Source organism: Vombatus ursinus, unplaced genomic scaffold, assembly GCF_900497805.2.
Source record: "Vombatus ursinus unplaced genomic scaffold, bare-nosed wombat genome assembly UNPS02011369.1, whole genome shotgun sequence".
In the NCBI taxonomy this organism is placed as follows: Eukaryota; Metazoa; Chordata; class Mammalia; order Diprotodontia; family Vombatidae; genus Vombatus; species Vombatus ursinus.
Genome location: NW_020951147.1, coordinates 3,838,629 through 3,856,376, shown reverse-complemented (window position 1 = coordinate 3,856,376; position 17,748 = coordinate 3,838,629). Strand labels below are relative to the sequence as shown.

The window sequence follows — 17,748 nt, the reverse complement described above, 5'->3', positions numbered from 1 at the left end:
TGTGTGTGTGTGTGTGTGTGTGTGTGTGTGTGTGTGTGTGTGTGTGTATGAACATGCAAAATAAATGCAAGGTAGTTGGGGGAGGGGAGACAAGAGCCCCCAGTAACAACTGCTCCTTACACGTGTAAGGGCTTTCTTATTCCATCCCAACAAAACCCCTTTGGGAATTTTTATGTTCTTAAGTCCTGTAGGCTTAATTATTCTGTTAGAACTTTGTCTTTGTAGGAGAGTTGAAACTCACACGAGAGAGATCGCAGGATTTCCTCAGTATTTTCCAGGATCCCTGCTCCATCATACGTTGACCCATGTTCAAGCTTAGTATTCTCCTTTTCCTGATGCTTGAGTTTTTCTTATCTACTTATTGAATTGAAAAGTCAAACTTCTCTTTGGAAAATTAGATTTTAAGTGTATGTTCTTCATCCAGACGGAGACTCTTGAGCCTTCAGCCTCCATGTTTTATGGAGGATGTGCTTGGCAAAGTTCACTGACACGTTGGCTTTATGAGCGCATACATCTTTCATTGTCCTCATGTGTCTCCTCCTTTGGGGCCAGGTACTGTCTCATGAGCGTCCGGGGCTGCTACACAGACTTTCACGTGGATTTCGGCGGCACCTCTGTGTGGTACCACATACACCAGGGGGGAAAGGTATGGTGCCATTATAGAGAGATCTTTGTGGTGGGATTGAAGGTGAAGGATTATGTCGTTCAGTCTGGATGGTGGCACATTTGAGCCGTTCTAGAAGATAAATGCCCAGCATAACTGTTTTGGTAGAGAGAGTACTAGAGTTTGGTGAGGAGTGGAATTCCCCTAGGCAGCTACCCACACAGGGCCACCCATGTTGGTAGGGTTCTTGAGCCCCAGCTTTTCTGGGGTGTTCTCTGCCCCAGCCCAGGAAATCAGAAGGCCAAAGACTGCGAATGGGAGAAGAAGTTTTTCTTGTACAGTGAGCTTCCTCAGTAACATCTGTGAAGGAGTTTCCAAACCATTCTGGGTAGAGACATGCTGAGCAATTGTGTCTGTTGCCGTAATTCAGCAAATGTTGAACGCTCCTTTTGTGCAAGGTGAATGTCCAGGTTGCAGAGTGGGTAAGGGACCAGAGTCATATCAAGAAGGCCTCAATTCATGTCCTGCCTCTGTACGTCCTGAACAAGTAACTGCCCCAGCCTGCGCTCGCTCACTTTCTCTCTTGTGCGCGTGCACTCTTTGAGGCAGTAAGGATTAAGTGACTTGCCCAAGGTCACACAGCTAGTAAGTGTCTAAGGCTGGATTTGAACTCAGGTCTTCCTGATTCTAGGACCAGTGCTCTATTCACTACACCATCTAGCTACCCCATGCTTCAGCTCTCTTAAGACTGGAAGTTATTGAAAAAAAAGTGTAGTAAGCACCAGGGGCAGAGACATAAACGAAGTCCCTGCTCTCAAGGAACTTCTATTGCACCGTAAGCTAAAAGCAGTTGATAAATGCAGTAAACTCAGACTCAGATGCACCTCTGGACAGTAGAAGCATCCATCTGAAACTTGGCCCAATCTGCTGCTCTTTTGTCCATTTTTCAAAGATTGGCAATCCCCCACGGTGATCCCAGGGCCTGCCTTCTTCCTGTGGCACAGCATGCTGATGTGAAGTGAAGACAAGCGATGGAGAGAGTCAGGGGACCGGAGTCCAGATCCTTCTGGTGCCCCTTTCCGAGGGAGCAATGGCCAAGTCACTTCACCGCCTGGGCCTCAGTTTGACTAAATAGCTTTGGAGGCCCCTTCAGATCCTAGGTCTCAGATGCAGTCGTGCTAGTGAGGCTTATGGCCTCACTCTGTCCTGTGCTCGAAGTGAACTAGAGGGTGCCATGTGTGGGTCTGGCAGAGAAGAGTAGTGTTGGGTTGAGAAGCCGCACCTTTTAAAAGTGAGAGTCTTGAACCCAAGCAACCATCACCTCATCTAGGGAGTTCGTATCGAGGGTCCTATCAATGCCTATTTACGGACTGAAGTTTCCCTCTCCCAGGTCTTCTGGCTCATACCGCCTACGGCCCAAAACTTGGAACTGTACGAGAATTGGCTGCTGTCGGGAAAGCAGGGCGACATCTTCCTGGGTGACCGCGTGTCAGAGTGCCAGCGCATCGAGCTCAAGCAGGGATACACCTTTGTTATTCCCTCAGGTAAGCAAAGTGGGCAGAGCCGCCACCACCTTCCCTTGAGCCCAGAGCTATGGAGTGCATGCAGCGAGAGATGACTGAGGAGGCAGCACTGACTGATAGGTCCTGAGGCCCGTGGAAATGGATGGCCTGTCGTTGACCCACACGTTCCCATCGCCTTCGTTATTTAGCATTTGTTAACCCCATCTCCATCAACGTGCTAACTGCATCATCCCTGTTCTCCTGAGCCTCCTGGGCCTTGTTGAGGATGTGTACCCAGTGAATTCTTTGTGCCGTTCTCTTAACTGCACACGGCAGTAGTCAGTGTATCTGATGTTCATTTGGTTCTGCCTTCTTTTAACTCTTCAGATTCATTGTTTCCCGTGGGGCAGTAATTACATTTCATTAGTATGTCATAGTTCATTTTTAAGTGGTTCTCATTTTATTTTTTTAATCTTAAAAACCCCACCTTCTCTCCCTCTATCCCTCTTTCAATTGAAAAAGAAAGGAAAAGCAAAAAACACTCAATAAATGTACATTGTCGAGCAAAACCAGTTCCCCCCGTCCTTAGCCGTGTCCCCAAGATAGGAGTCTCAGTCTGCCCCTGTGTGTCAGGAGGTGGGCCCGTGTCTTGTCATGAATCTCCTGCAGTTGTGGGTGGCCGTGGTTCTGAAGCCTTCCAGAGCTGCTGGTCTTTGTGATGTTGTTACGGTGTAGATTGTTCTCCCGCTTGTACCGTTTTACTCTCTCAGTTCCTCTGAGTCTTCCTAGGTTTCTGTGAAACCACGTCCATCACCACTTCTTAGAGCACAGTTATATTCCATTAGATACATTTACCATTCCCCATTCTATGAACATCCAATTGGCTTCCCGTCTTTTTGCTGTTAGGAATATTTTTGCACAGCTGTGTATGTCTTTCCTGCCAGTAATATCCTTAGGGCAGAGTGCCAGTAATGAGCCCACTGGGCCAAGGGGTGTGGAAATGCTCATCATTTTTACTCTAGAATTCTAGAGAGCCAGGGTTTAAGGCCTTGGAGGATAAACCATGTAATAAAGCACATAGTAAGCACTTAATAAATATTTTTCCATTCATTCACTCCCATTATGACTTGATAAGGGCATTAGAGATTTACAAAACAATCGCTACTTGAGGTTTGAAGCAGGAACTTACTACAAACCAGGGGAAGAAGATGACAAAGAAGACTTTCTAGAGGAGGCAGTCCTGTAGTTGGGCTTTAAAGGATGGGCAGAGGCAGTTCAGGGGAAGATGGGCTGGGGAAGGGCCTTCTAGTTGGCAGAAACTACCTCACAAGTGCATGGAGGTGGATGTGTGTAGGAGGCTAAGCTTTCCCGTCTGGCTAGTTTGTGGATTGTACGAGGAGAGAAGATGGGGCTCAGATGCCAGGCACAGGAGTCTGAACTGGACTCGGGACCCTGTGAAGCCTGTTGGGCAGGGAGTGCCTTGGCCGGGTCTTTTTGGACAGAAAGATTCTTCAGGAAGCATGTGACAGGCATTTTGGAGGGAGAAAAAGCCTGGGGCAAACCTTGAAGGGAGCTGTTGAAGGTTTCCAGGCTCGTGGTAGTGAGTCCTAAACTTGGGTATTGGCATTGGGCCGGGTGTTCAAGACGTCATGGCACTGGCCCTGCCGAGCATGGCGAGTGGTGGGTGGGGGGTGGTGCAACCCCTCCTAAGAACTGGTGAGGATGGAGTAGGGCTCACCCAGGAGGAAGGACGGAGGATCGCGGTGAAGAGGAGCAGGCTAGGATGGGGAGGGGAGCTTGTCACTTCTTCTCCAAGAGAATCCTTCTCTAACTTGAGGCCTTGTTGGTTCTCCTACCTCTTTAGGCTGGATTCATGCAGTGTACACCCCCACAGACACATTAGTGTTCGGGGGCAACTTTTTGCACAGTTTTAACATCCCCATGCAGCTCAAAATCTACAACATTGAAGATCGGACACGGGTAAGTAGCAGTGACTAAAGATTTGTGAACCTTTTACCCTCAGGTCTTTAGTTTATTTTGAGACAAAACGTGGATGTCAGTTTTCATCTTAGCACCCGGGAGAAGCAAAGAAAGTTAAGCATTTTAGCCAGACCCATGTGTCCTTGCTTTGTTCTCAGGTCCCTCCTAGCAGTGAACAGCGAGCAATCTTTTGGGTCACTTTTAGGCCGTTTTCTTTTCCCATGTCATCTTTATCCTCTGAATCTTTCGTTTTTATGTAAATTGCTAGTAAACCGTATTTCAATTTTTTAAAAGTTATCTTCGTTGTTCCGGTAGTTTGACAACTTGAGTTTTACATCCTTGAACTTGTGTGCCTATTACCTTCCATAACCACTTTCCTGGTTCTGTGCCTCTTAATCCAGAATCTCACTTTGTATCATATTCACTGACAAATTTATGCTGACAGTAAGACAGAATCCTAAATAAACAGACTACGAAAACCGAATAGGCAGACCTAGAGTTAGTTCACCCTGAATACGGAAACTAAATCATTGCGTTGTTGCAGCACTGATGCTGTTGAGGAACATCCTGTTCCTCGTAGGATTCAGACATGATAGGAAGTGCTTTATTCGCAGAATTAAAGTCGCAAATGTTCTTGAAGTTAAGTAGTAGTAATCCAGTTAAGTCATGATGAAAGAAATCACAAAAAATACAAATAATATGGCAGTGAAGCTGTGGAAGCCAGTGATTTGCAATAGAAAATATGTAGTTTACTTCATAGTAAAAACGAAGTTAAATCATAATTCCCTTTCATTTTCCAGGCCTCAGTTTCCCCCTCTTTAAAATGAGGGATTGGACGAAATGGCCTAAGGTCCTTTCTAGCTCTGATTTGGACATTGTGATCCTATAACCAAAGGCCCAAACTGTGGTAGGGTTCTTTTCTGTCGAGGCTCTGCTAATTTGTAGCTTCTTGGATTGTTAATTGGCCAACCTCAGAGGGGAGTCACTTCTCCATCTTTCTGTGGCATTGCAGTTGAGAGGAAAGGTGATTTTTTTTCTATACCGTTCCTAAATCCAGGATCCTCCTTTGCATCTGGAAAGTTTTCAAGTATACTTTCTAATTGCCTAGACAGATTCATGAGCATTGGTCCATTCTTAGAATCTGTAAATAAAAATCTCTGTCCACCACCCTTCCAGTGCTGACTGCCACATTGGACCGTCTCTGCATAGCCAGTCCACTGCTCCCAGCAGCGATGTGCAGAGGTGGTGCAAAAAGCCTCAGTGGACAGTAGCCCCAGCAGATAGTGCTGTTTTCCACATCATTCTCTGTGGACCAGGAGGGAGCACAATGTGCTCATCTGTTCCTTCCGTGTCTGCCCAGTAATTGTCAGCTGTTTGAGGACTGTCCCCATCTTGGTTTTTGTCTTTCAGTCCCCTGTGCTGAGCATTGTGCCTTGTCCTTAGTAGGCACTTAATAATGGCTCAAATGGACTTAAATCTGCTTTGTGAAGCTTATGAGAAAGCAGCTCGCTCTGCATAAAAGTTCTTTGCAAAGAACGGAGTACCATCGAAATGCAGTCTGTTCTTGCCTAGACTGTGTCCAGAAGCAGCTCCACCATTAGGGCTCTCCTGGGCATGACTTTTCTTCTCCCTCCACTGAAATGGAGGCTGTGGTCCTTGGAAGTCCCTAATGGAGAACAGAAGCTACAGAGATTCTTGATTAATAGGTCACCAATTTCCATAGAACTTTGTCATTGCTCCTCTGTCTGTCATTGACAATGTTAGTGAAACAGCGTGACAGGGCAATTTGATCACCAGTCATTCTCTTGAGCACCAGGTTAAACACTTGAATGTTGAATGCCCATATCCTCTCGGACCCCTCAAACAGAGTCCAAGAATTGATGGATTTTGGAAACTGTCGCTTTAACCAGAAGAGAGAGACAAACCTCCCTTCCTGATTCCTGGTCATTACTGTGCTTTTTACCAGAGCTAAAGACATGTGATCTAAAAGTGAAGGGGTGGGATCTGGGAAGGCTCTTCTGGGTTTTCTTAGCCTCAGAGCAGTAAAGCAAACAGCGCTTTGTAGCAGGACCTTCCTCTGAGGGCTCCACGGTCCTGGCTCAATCCCCTTTTTGTCTAGGGATCACCTCGACTGCCTGGAAAGGGCCACCTGTCTCCTTGCTCTTACCTGTGCTTACAGAGTTCTCCATTCAACCCAGAAGGAGGTTTGGACATTCTTAGGGAGTCTAGATTCACAACAGCTTTTCAAGTATGTAGTTGAATTCTGAGTTGCACAGGACAGCAGGAAGCAGACTCAGTGAGGTACAGGTCCTGTTGCTGGACCCCATCAGCTGCCTAACACAGCCCGTGGCTTCCCTTCACAGCATGACATGCACTGCTCCTCATTCTGGGAACTGGTTGGGTTGTTTAGTTAGAGCAGGACAGTCTTCTTGGGGGGTCAGGGAGAAAGTCATGTATTATTAGAGCCAGAGATTTCTGGTGTTTGTGCACATACAGGTAGCTTGTTACAGGCAGAGATCCACATCTGACATGACAAGTTGACCCTGCCTTATCACCCCTTTGTGGGTCAGGGTTCAGTGCCATTCAGCAACCATTTATTAAGGCGCCTACTGTGTGCAGGTTACCATGGGCTAGGCTCTGGACTTTCATGTCATCCAAACAAATCCCTGGCCCTTAGGAAGCTTACCTGCTGCTTCTCCAGGAACAGATCTGATCCTGGGGATTCTCTTCTGTTAAGAGAATGGGTCCCAGAACAGTTTTCTGAATTGAACATCATATCTGTCTTTGTCAAATAGATTTACCCCAAAAACTCAAATCCAGAAAATTTTTCATGTGCACAGATTTCTTTTTTTAATTCTTCATTTGACTAAGTCAGGAATTAACAGCCCGTTTCCTGTACTAGTTCTAAGTTGCCTTTCAGAGCACTAGGCTTCTGTGGTGATTGTTTTCTCCATAAAGCTGGCTTCTTAGGATGACCAAGCCACCTAATTCAGTGTCTAGGCATTCCACCCTAGAAAAGTCTCCCGTGGGATCGGAGAATTTAGCTGGAAGGTGGCTAGGCCACCTAGCCCAAACCTCTCATTTTTTTCAGGGGAGAAAAGTGATGGAACCATGGCTAATTATATTACTCAGAATGATTGGTTTCCTTGGAATTGAAGCGTCAGTTTATTCTGCTTGTCCCCATGTAGGTCCCAAATAAGTTCCGTTATCCATTCTACTATGAGATGTGTTGGTACGTGTTAGAACGCTATGTCTACTGCATCACCCACCGCTCCCACCTGACCAAGGATTTCCAGAAAGAATCCCTCAGCATGGGTGAGTACTTGACCTGACTCTGTCTTCTCCAGTCTGAAACAGAGTCCTTCCCTCCCCTTGTCAGAGTCTTTAGGGAGTGGGGGCATTCAGAAGACTCTGCTTCCTGTGAGCGTCAGGAGGACGCCGCCGGCCCGTCTGCCCTTCCCCACCGTGGGCTCTGTGGAGCACTTCCGGGCTGCCCGGAACAGTGGGGCACGCTGTCCTGGAGGCTTACTGGAAAGGTGGGGGGTGGGGCCCCGTCTTGGTCTCTGGATGTTGAGTCTGGTCTGTGTCATTGCCTAAAGAATGCGTTCGCTAGGCTATTCAGTGTCTCAGAAGAAAGAGAAGCCAACACTACAGTATCGGAAGGACATATTTTTTCCCTGTGGAATTTCCACCTTACAGGCACGATGTCTCAGCGTTTTCCTACGTTTTGGGGGAACAGACCTGTGCTTTCACTCCCTGTGCACACGGGTGGTCAGCCACTGTTCCTCAGGGCGCTGAGAACTTGCGAGGCTTGTCCGTGCCAGGGGAACCTCATCTCTGCCACGCTATCTCTTGTGGCGTCTACATGACCCATTACAAAGCATCCGTCCTTCATCAAAATGCTTCACTTCCTTCTGACTCCCAAGAGCTTCCTTGTCTTGTCACAGAATTCACATACCAAGTCTGTGTTCTTTCTTGAAGTCTTTGGCTCATCCTTTTTTCTCAGATTTTACAACTATGGATCAGGTATTTATTACCCAAAGAGTTAACTCTCCTCAGATTTTCCTGCCTCACACTTAGGGGCAAGGACTATCCCATTCATCATATTTGCATCCCCACGATCGGGCATACTTCCTGGTACAAGGTAGGTGCTTAATAAATGCTTCTAGGCCACTAGCAAGGCTCAGCGGTGGTCATGGGTGGTCCTAGCATCCCTGAGTGGAAAGAGGAAAGCAGATCCAGGAGCGTGAGGGGGGCAGGAGAGAAGCCAACAAAGTTCTGTGCAGTGGGGTGTGCTAGAATGTTGCCAGAAATCAGCTTCATTTCCTTGGGAACTTTTATTGGCTCTAGAGAAACATTTCCTCAGTGTCGTAACGAGAAAGCCAGTTTTCAGTTTTCAGAATGGGAAAGGTAGCTCAGAAATGACTGACAGAGGCTAGGACAAGAGAAGAAACCTCCAGCACTTTCCAGGAGTTGTTTACTGGTGCTGGACAAAACGCTTCCCACAAACTGCTGACCGATAGCCTTAAAAAATGGGAAAAGTACCACAGGCCTGCTGGTCTACTAAGAATTCCAGCGTTTCAAATTGAAGATGGTAGGGGCAGCTAGGTGGCGCAGTGGATAGAGCACTGACCCTGGATTCAGGGAGACCTGAGTTCAAATGTGGCCTCAGACACATAACACTTACTAGCTGTGTGACCCTGGGCAAGTCACTTAACCCTGATTGCCTAACCAAAAAAAATCAAATTGAAGAAGGTAAATTCTTCAAATTGTGGGCCAGTGAGCTTTACTTTATGACAGAATTCTTGGATGTAAAAGGACGGAGACTATGAGCATTTCAAAAGAGGACTGGTGATCATCAAGAGCCAGTATATGTTGATCAAGAAAAAGATTATTCCAGATAATCTTTTCCATTTTTGATCAGGGTTATAAAACCAGGAGATCCCAGCAATGGAATATACATGGAAAACACAGTGTTCCTGGGTTGTGGTTGTTGTTGTGTTGTTGTTTTTTGTTTTTTGTTTTTGTTAGGCAATGGGGTTCAGTGACTTTCTCAGGGTCGCACAGCTAGTATGTGTCAAGTGTCTGGTCTGAGGCTGGATTTGAACTCAGGTCCTCCTGACTCCAGGGCTGGTGCTCTATCCACTGTGCCACCTAGCTGCCCCCATTCCTGAGTTTTTAACAAGACATTTGCCGAAGTTTTTTCATTGTAGTCCCTGGACAACGTAGAGAGATGAAGGCTACCTGACTATGGTATGGGAATCCCAAAGGGTTGTGGCTAATGGACCTCCAGGCCTGGAAGGTTCTCTCTTGTCTTGGAAGGGTCCAAGATGAAATTTAATGGGGGTAAATGTAAAAGCTTAATGTTGTGACATTGATTTCAAACTCAGGTGAAAGCTGGCAAACAGTAATAATAATAAAAACCTATTACTAGCTCACATTTCTAGGGCACTCTATGCCAGCTGTTGTGCTAAGCTCTTTACAATTATGTCATTTGATCCTCACAACAAAACTGGGAGGTGGGTCCTCTTATTATCCCCATTTTACAGTTGAGGCAACTGAGGCAAACAGAGAATAAATGACTTGCCTAGGGTCACTCAGGTAATAAGTATCCGAGATTGGATTTGCACTCAGGTCTTTCTGGCTCCATGCCCAGTGCTCTACCCACTGCATCACCAGCTGCCTCTAGGCATCTAGCCCCACTTCCAGCAGGTTGTGTGAAAAAGATCTGGTGAACTTGAGCAAAGTACAGTTCAGTGCAAGTCAACGCAGCCACCTGAATGCTCCTGCCTGGTGGGAGGCTTGGAGTCCATGGCATTGGGTTCTGACTCGGCCGGGCTGAAGGCCAGCTGTGGTGAGCAAAGGCCTGAAAGCTGCACCTCGCAAGCATTGGTTGATGGACGTAGCAACATCTAGCCCGGAGAAGAGCTTGTAGGAAGAGCGTGGTAGCTCTCTGCAGGCCCATCCTGGGGTGGCGGGGGGGGGGGGGGGGGGGGGGGGGGGTGAGAATTGGTTTGTTTGGCCCCAGAGGCAGAACTCGGAGCCCACGGTGGAAGTTAGAAGCATTTCCTGTGGAAGACTAAAAACACCTGGACTGCTACAGAGACGCTTAGGGCTTGCTTTTCCTGTTAGTGGAAGTCAGTCAGTCAGCAGGTATTTATTAAGCACCTGCTGTGTGCAAGGCGCTGGGGATCCAAGTACAAAGAATGAAATGATCCCTGCTCCCAACAAACTTCGACCCTAATACATGTAAAAAATATCTACAGTATAAAGTGAGTAAATATGTCATGTCTTGTATAATGTTAGATTACTTACCCTTGGGGGAAAGGGGGAGAGAATTTGGAACTCAAAATTTAAAAAAAAAAAAAATTTTTTTATTGTTTTTACATGTAATTGGGAAAAATAAAAAATTATTCGGAAAAATAATGTGCACGTGTATATATAGTAAAGACATGTATACATATCACAGTGCTGTATTATACACACGTTTTATTATATATATGTACACATACACATTAACTTTCTAAGTTGATAAATATTACTCCCAAACTATCTTGTATTTTAATATTTCCTGCCCATAATATATGTACATTATGCATATTGTATGCATATATTTATGCCTGTAAACTCTCTGTGTGTGTATGTGTGTGTGTAGTGTCATGTCCCAAAAGTCTTAGTGTGGTTTTTTAGCTTTGAAAGCTTTTTAGTTTGGAGTAACGTTTGGCCGGCACAGCCAGCCCACAGCTTTCTTCTTCCTAAGCCAAGCCACTTAGCAGCACATCCCTGCTCGGGTACAGGGGCAGTAGCTGACCTTGACGGTACCTTCCAACTCACATGCTGTGGAATCCTGAAAAGAGAGATTCAATTTTAACATAGACTGACCTACCAAACTCATCTTGTCCCCAAATGTGAACTTCCCAGGTCAGCTTTTACGTGAGATCCCCCCCGGGCGCTATCTTGTCTTCTCACTCTGCTTTCTTCTCTGCCTCTGCAGATTTGGAGTTGAATGGCTTGGAGTCTGGAAGCGCAGACGAGGAGGCTTCAGAGAGGGAGCCAAGGCGCCTGAGCAGCCGGCGTTCCGTCCTCACCAGCCCCATGGCCAACGGAGTCAACGTGGATTATGACGGGCTGGGCAAAACCTGCAGGGGCCTGCCGGGGCTGAAGAGAACCTTGTCGGTGGACTCGTCCGCTGAGTCTGGCCGGAGCTCCCACAACGGTCAAGTGTGGGATCCCCAGGGTAGCCCCCGGAAGGACAGGCAGATTCACCTAACTCATTTTGAGCTGGAAGGTCTCCGGTGCCTTGTGGATAAGCTGGAGTCACTGCCATTACACAAGAAATGTGTCCCGACGGGGATTGAAGATGAAGATGCTCTCATTGCTGATGTCAAGGTGAGGCCCCTCATCTGCCCAGCACGGCAGGCGGAGGGCCGGGGCGGGGGGGGGAGGAGAGTGGGGGAGGCGTGGGGTTTGAGCACCAAGGGCTTGCGGGATTTTGAGAGTTTCCGGTTTTCTCTGATATCGTTCTCCTCATAGCCTCTTTCTATGTATTCCTGACTCTGCCAACTCACGCAAGTGCTTTTAGGCCTTGTTGATGTGGTATAAATGTCTGGTGAGCGGCTTTTGGGTGCGACTGAGGGAAGGCTTAGTCTGTCTATCCCTGCCTTGTCTCCCTTGGTCGCCAAAAAGATTGCGTGCTTGGTGAGGGAAGTTTTTATTTGAAATCTATTAGGTAAGATTTCATTTCAAAGAATCTATTTGAAAAACAGTAGCCCTTAAGAGATAGAGATTGGATTTCAGGTTAAAGTTAAAAAGTTACTCCTTTTCCTAGAAACTGTGACAGGTTTATCTGCTGATACAATTTAGCTGTTGAGAATTTTATCAGGAAATGAAGGGTTGTATGAGACCTGAGCCACATGTGTGACTCCAGTCACATTCTGTGTGTGCTTCTAGCAAATGGGGAGAAGTAATGGAAGTGTCAGAATTGTCACTTTGACCTTTGAACAAACCTAGCCCTAGGTGTGATATTGCGGGCCAGGGCAGTGTCTGTCTTGGGATCAGTCAGTGCTCATGTTGTGCTTGAAGACCAGAAAGGGATAACTTTCTCTCCTCTTCATTACCCCTGGCAAAAGGACCTCAGGCACTTTCTGAAAACCAGAATTCTGAAGACTCAGATTTAAGCTGGTATTTCAAACCACCCTAATAAAACAGGTCCTCATTCATCCAGAGAAACATTTCTGGGAACCTCCCCGCAATCTTAGGAAGAGATTCCCCTTGACTTCAAGAAGAAAGGGGTTTATTTCATTCCTCTATAGTGTCCACTCACCTCCCTACCTCCTATGAGTCCTATGGATTCTCTGGAGCACTCTTGACTTCTTCTCCCGGCCTATTGAAAGGGATTGTTTTATATTTTCTTGGGTTACCCTCAAGAATAAATCTCGATTGATTACTTCTAAGCTTACCTACTCATAAAACTTGAGTATTTGTTGATATTTTCAAGTGGGCAAGGTTATGGTAAATTATAACCCATCTTAACACAGTGTCAAGGTTCCTTACATGGTATATTTGGTACACTCGTCTGTATTTGGAATCATTTGGCCTATCTCACATGTCCTCATATACATCCATCTCCCAAAAAAAGGAAATTTTCTTAGGAATATCTGAGTAATCTGAAAGTCAGTCTCCCTTTATTTTTATTTTTATTTTTTTTAGTAAATACTTTCATTATGTGAACACCAAAGCCTCAAGAAATCTTTAAAATTTATCCCAGAAAAAAATATGAAGATATGAATAACTATGCAAAGGAAAAGAAATCTTTAGGAATTCCTTTCCAGTTTCTAATAAGTGTGGTAAATCTCTGTCCTGTAGATCTTTTCAACTGTGTAAGAACTTATTATAAGAAATAGTTTTACACTGGACTAAAGCGAGGTGGACTAAATTTTCCTAATTAGTACTTTTCCATCTCCGGTTTCAGATTCAATTTTCTTTTGGCCATCTACACTAGGAGGCTTCCTATTTTCTGCATTCTCAGGGAAGATACTTCCCAGCTTAGGGATGGCATGTGTGTCTCCCTCCACTGAGGAGTAGAATGTAATTTCATTTCATAACCTGTGGGTGAAGTTGAGAAGGTAGAGACAGGCCAAGTGGCCAGAGAATGAGACGTGTGGGAGAGGTTCAAGTCAGAAGGGCCTGGTCCTCATTTCAGGAGGGGAAGCATCTGGACACGTAGAAGGGCTTGGGGATCAGAAAGGACCCAAATGTCCTGGTGCCGAGAGCACCTTTCTCGTGTCATCTGCATAAGCTAGGTCATCTTGGCTTCAGGGGTTGGTAGAAAAACAAAATCTCACAGAGGTGAATTTTGGTGTTTAGGAGTGCAGAATGTCATCCTGACATTGGGAAAAGAGCCTACAAAATTCTACACAGCTTGAGTTATGGATAAAAACGAATTGAGAGGATTCATTTGAGGTCGATTCCTGGTTTTGTTATTATAACCAACTTAACCATATTTTACCAAGCTAATAAGATTCTAAACCCTGCTTACTGTCCTTGGGGCAGCCAGCACTTACTAAATACTTACTGTGGGCCAGGCACCATGCTAAGTACTGGGCGTCCAAAGAAAGCCTCCTGGGCCCTCACTCCCATCCTAGTGAGAGGACACAGCACGCAAACACCACACGGGAGATCTGTGCAAGGCCATTGGAGGCGGCCTTAGAGGGAAGGCCTTGGCATTGAGGAGGCCAGGAAAGGCTTTTTTGCAGAAGGAAGAATTTGAACTGAGGCTGGCAGGAATCCAGGAGGTGGAGATGAGAAAGAAGAACATTCCAGGCCAGAAGATGGAGGGTCTTGTTTGAGGCCCAGCAGGGAGGCCAGAGTCACTGGGGAGTAAGAAGGAAGAAGTCTGGCAGGGTAGGGGCAGCTCAGGTGGTGAAGAGCTTTCAGAGCCAAACAGAGGATTTTCTGTTTGATCCTGACCTTCATAGGGAGCCACTGGAATTGATTGAGTAGGGGAGTCACATGGTCAGACCTGAACTTTGGAAAGTCAGTACATTCTCATGATGGGTCATCTGTATAACCTGCAGGTGTTAGGGCTGTGCAGTAATTTTATCAGGGAATTGGGAGAGAGGAGGGTGCCTGAGGCTTTCTGATTCGCCCACTTTGTTTTGTTAGGCCCAGAGAGGAGCATTAACTTGCCCTAGGTCCCACAGCTAGCCAGCCCCTCGCAGGTGGTCTTTTGCCCAGTGTTCTCAGCTTAGCTGCAAAGCCGTCATTCTGCTCCGAAGGTGGATTTCCCACTGTGCTCTCTAGGACATGACCACATTGGCTTCTGCTGGCCATGTGGACATTGCGTGTGCCCAGGTAACCTTCAGAGATTGTTCTTCCAGCTTCTGGGTAAAATTTCTCAATTCCTGTCTCACAAGCCCTTTGGGCCTGGCTGCCATTAGTTTTTTTAACTCTTGGATTCTGTGGATTCAAATAAACTTTTCTTGCACAGTCACTGCTCTCCCTTAGAATGTTAAAGGGACCTATTGAAATAAATTAGGAGGAAAGGAAAACCAGTTTTATAATTTCCCGTAAGAAGAGAATGGTTCGTGACATCTTTTATTGGGTTTTGTTTTTTTTTTTTAGAGTTAGTGAACTCCCTTAAGTGGGTCATCAACGTAGTCATGAGTCATCATTGCTAGTCCCTGAAAAGCTGGTGTTGAGGCCTATCAGAAGACTCTCTCTGGGCCTCAGTTTCCTCATGTGTAAAATAAGGGAGTGGGACCACTTGATCTCAAAGCTCCCTTCCAGCTCTCAATCATAACTACATGTTCCTGTACTTAATGTGCCCAAAGGGGTTAAGAGTCATAGAAACAAGACAAGTTTATGTTGAGATCGAAGGAAGGCCACGCAGAGATGTGTGACCATGGTTCACAAAGAGCCAGGAAAGGGCATTCCCGGAAATTGGCAGGGGCCTTGCTAGCTCTCGGTGGAGGAAGGTTGAAAGACTGGGTGAAGAATTCCCAGGTGCTGGTGTCTGTCATGTAGAAAGCACAGGTGTCAGAAGATCAGGGCCAGAAATGGTGTGGCGTAAAATGGCAGGAAGTGGGCAAGCCCGAGGCAGGAAGAGCAGTGTGAAGGTCATGGGCAGGGGGAGGCTTCCGAGGGCCCCTTGGTGTACTCTCTGGGGACAGTCTCATTGTGCTCCAGCCTCCAGATTTGGCTCTTACTGGGTGTCAAGTTGCCACTAGCATTTAAATCTAACACAGGTATGAAAATATTAGTCATATCCGATGAACGGAAGGCTGTAGAAGAAGGGTGTTGGATCCTGCTGGAGTAGTCTTAGTGCCCAGTTAGGGGTTCTGCACTGCCCCCCGTCTGGCATTGGGGGCTTCGCTGCCACCCAAGAAAGGTCACACGTGGGCATACTGTGGGGCTGGCCTTGGAGTCGGGGGCCAAGGTTTGTGTTCTGACCAAATGAGACATGGCCTAGTACACAGTAGGTGCTTAATAAATGCTTGTTTCTTTCCTCCTGGTTCTGGGACCTGCCACCTACCTGGCTTGCCTTCTCTAGACCTTGTTTCCTCATCTGTAAGTGGGAGCTGAAACGAGATTGTCTCTAAGGCCTTCCAGCTTTAAATCTATGTTCTGGTGAAACCAAGGGCAAACATATAAGACCAGTTCAACCATTCGTACAAAGCAGAACTGATACAAATTACAGTGTGTCCCTTTTATCAGTAATTCCTTCCCCATGGGCCAGCCTGTCTAGTCAGACTTCATTCATTCATAGGCAATAACTTGAGGTGGTGCTCACCCACAGTGGACCCCATTCCTCCTCGGTTGCACATGTGTGCAGTTTCGTGATCCTGCAGCTGCCATCTTGGGGGTGTGAGAGAATGCTCCCCCTATGCTTGGTCTTTTGGGAAACTGGATGTTGTGCACTTCATTGTGCTGACTGCCCGTTGACATAGGCCTTTGCTTTCATGGAGGGATGGTCAGAATCAGTGGATTTTAAGTTGGAAGACACCTCGGGTATCTGCTTCTCTGAGCCTCTCCATTGATAGGCGGGGAGAGAGGAGTTGAGATGCGCCTGAACCTTGCCAGGCAGGACTGGACTGGAACCCGGGTCCTTCTAACCCACTCTTTTCACTGTGTCTGTTCTAACTAATTTGCACGAGTATTTTGTCATCCGTCTTGTATTTGAGGTTAGTGAGAAGACAACACTCGACATACCCTTGAGCAGTGCACACAAAGCAGTGACTCCTGTGGAGGAGGTTCCGTCTCCCTGTGCCCACTGGGCTCTTTCCTCTCCTCGTGGTAGCCTCCAAGAGTGCTCGTGCTTGCTTAGACTTGTAGCCGATGCTCAGAATACATTTCTGAAGTTGTGCTTTCGTGGGCCCTCACGAAAGGCCCCCGACTGACTCAGATGTCTGAAAGTATGAACTGAAGCATTTGGACTAGATGACCTTCGTGGTGTCTATCGTCCTGGGGTCCTGTAAAAATATTTTAAGTACAAACTGAGAACTCTTGAAATCTTGGGGTCTTAAGATATGTACACCAGAGAGGCTCAGGACAATAACAGGAATGATAATAGGAGGAAGGCCCAAGCGTTCTACCTTAGTAAACAGCTTGGGAAATGAGTATCTGCAGGACCTACCCCGATCCCAGATAGCTTAGGGGCCGGCAAGGACACTGTCCTCCCCTCTGCACATACATAATGCACACGCCATGAAATTGCAGTCCTTTAAACAGTTCTTTGGAGAGAACCAGATCTCTTTTGTAGGCAGCTTTAAAAGTACGGCCAGTACTTTTTGAAGCAAACATTTAATTATTCAAGAATCTATTGGCTTAGGATGATGTGTGGCACATAGTGGGTCCTTAATAAAGCTCTTCATATGAGAGCACCAGTCCACTGCGAATCCCAGAGAAGCAGATTGGCATTTCAGTCTCTGCCTCTCAGGAGTAACAAAATAAACAACGGTAGAGTTTTGACTTGGGCCTTGGCAGCAGTGGTGGTGGGATGTCTCCTGGCATCCACATAGCTGACGGCTGCAGGGTGAGTTCCCCCAAGGAACTGTGGGAACAGAGAGACTGTCAGCTTCGGGGCAGAATGGGAAACGTGTCATATGGGGATGGGAAAGGGTAAAGTCGAAGACCTGAGATTGGATCAGGGAGGAAAGACGCCCAGAGGCAGGTGGAGACAGCTTTGAGTGGGACACCAGTGACTCTCCTGAGCTCCGTGAGTTTCATTACTGTGAGAGAAATGAGGAAACCACGACTTGTCAGGAAGGGCGAGCTCAGAATCCTAGAACTTGAGAGCTGGAAAGGACCGAAGGAATTGATTGTAGACGTCATCATTTTCTAGCACAAAGGTGTGCCTTTTATGGGATCTCCTCCACTGTGCACATTGAAATCGGTCTGTACTGGAACCTGGGTGTTTCTGGAGGAGCGGGCACTGCTTATTTGTGGCTGGGGTTCTGGCCTAAGGTCGGAAGGGCTGGGTCTGGCCCTGAGTGCAAGAAGTAGGGAGGCCAGATCACCATAGATGAGGCCACAAACAGGCCCAGTTCAAAGTATTTTAAGACTGTTTATTGTGTGGCTTGGTGGGGTGGGGGCGCACAGGCAGGGCGCAGCCCAGCAGGCCGTGGCTCGAACGATACGGGGTGACACGGAGGGAGGAGGGTG

General features: G+C 46.8%; 1 protein-coding gene across 1 annotated transcript in view; it reads left to right on the top strand.

Moving 5' to 3' along the window:
- KDM2A (lysine demethylase 2A) overlaps positions 1 to 17,748 on the top strand; it is a 93,301-nt gene that overhangs the window by 62,848 nt on the left and 12,705 nt on the right. Inside the window, 5 exon segments of the mRNA XM_027856044.1 lie at positions 553 to 646; positions 1,995 to 2,148; positions 3,971 to 4,086; positions 7,275 to 7,401; positions 11,081 to 11,475. Of these exon segments, the coding sequence (XP_027711845.1) occupies positions 553 to 646; positions 1,995 to 2,148; positions 3,971 to 4,086; positions 7,275 to 7,401; positions 11,081 to 11,475 (886 nt within the window).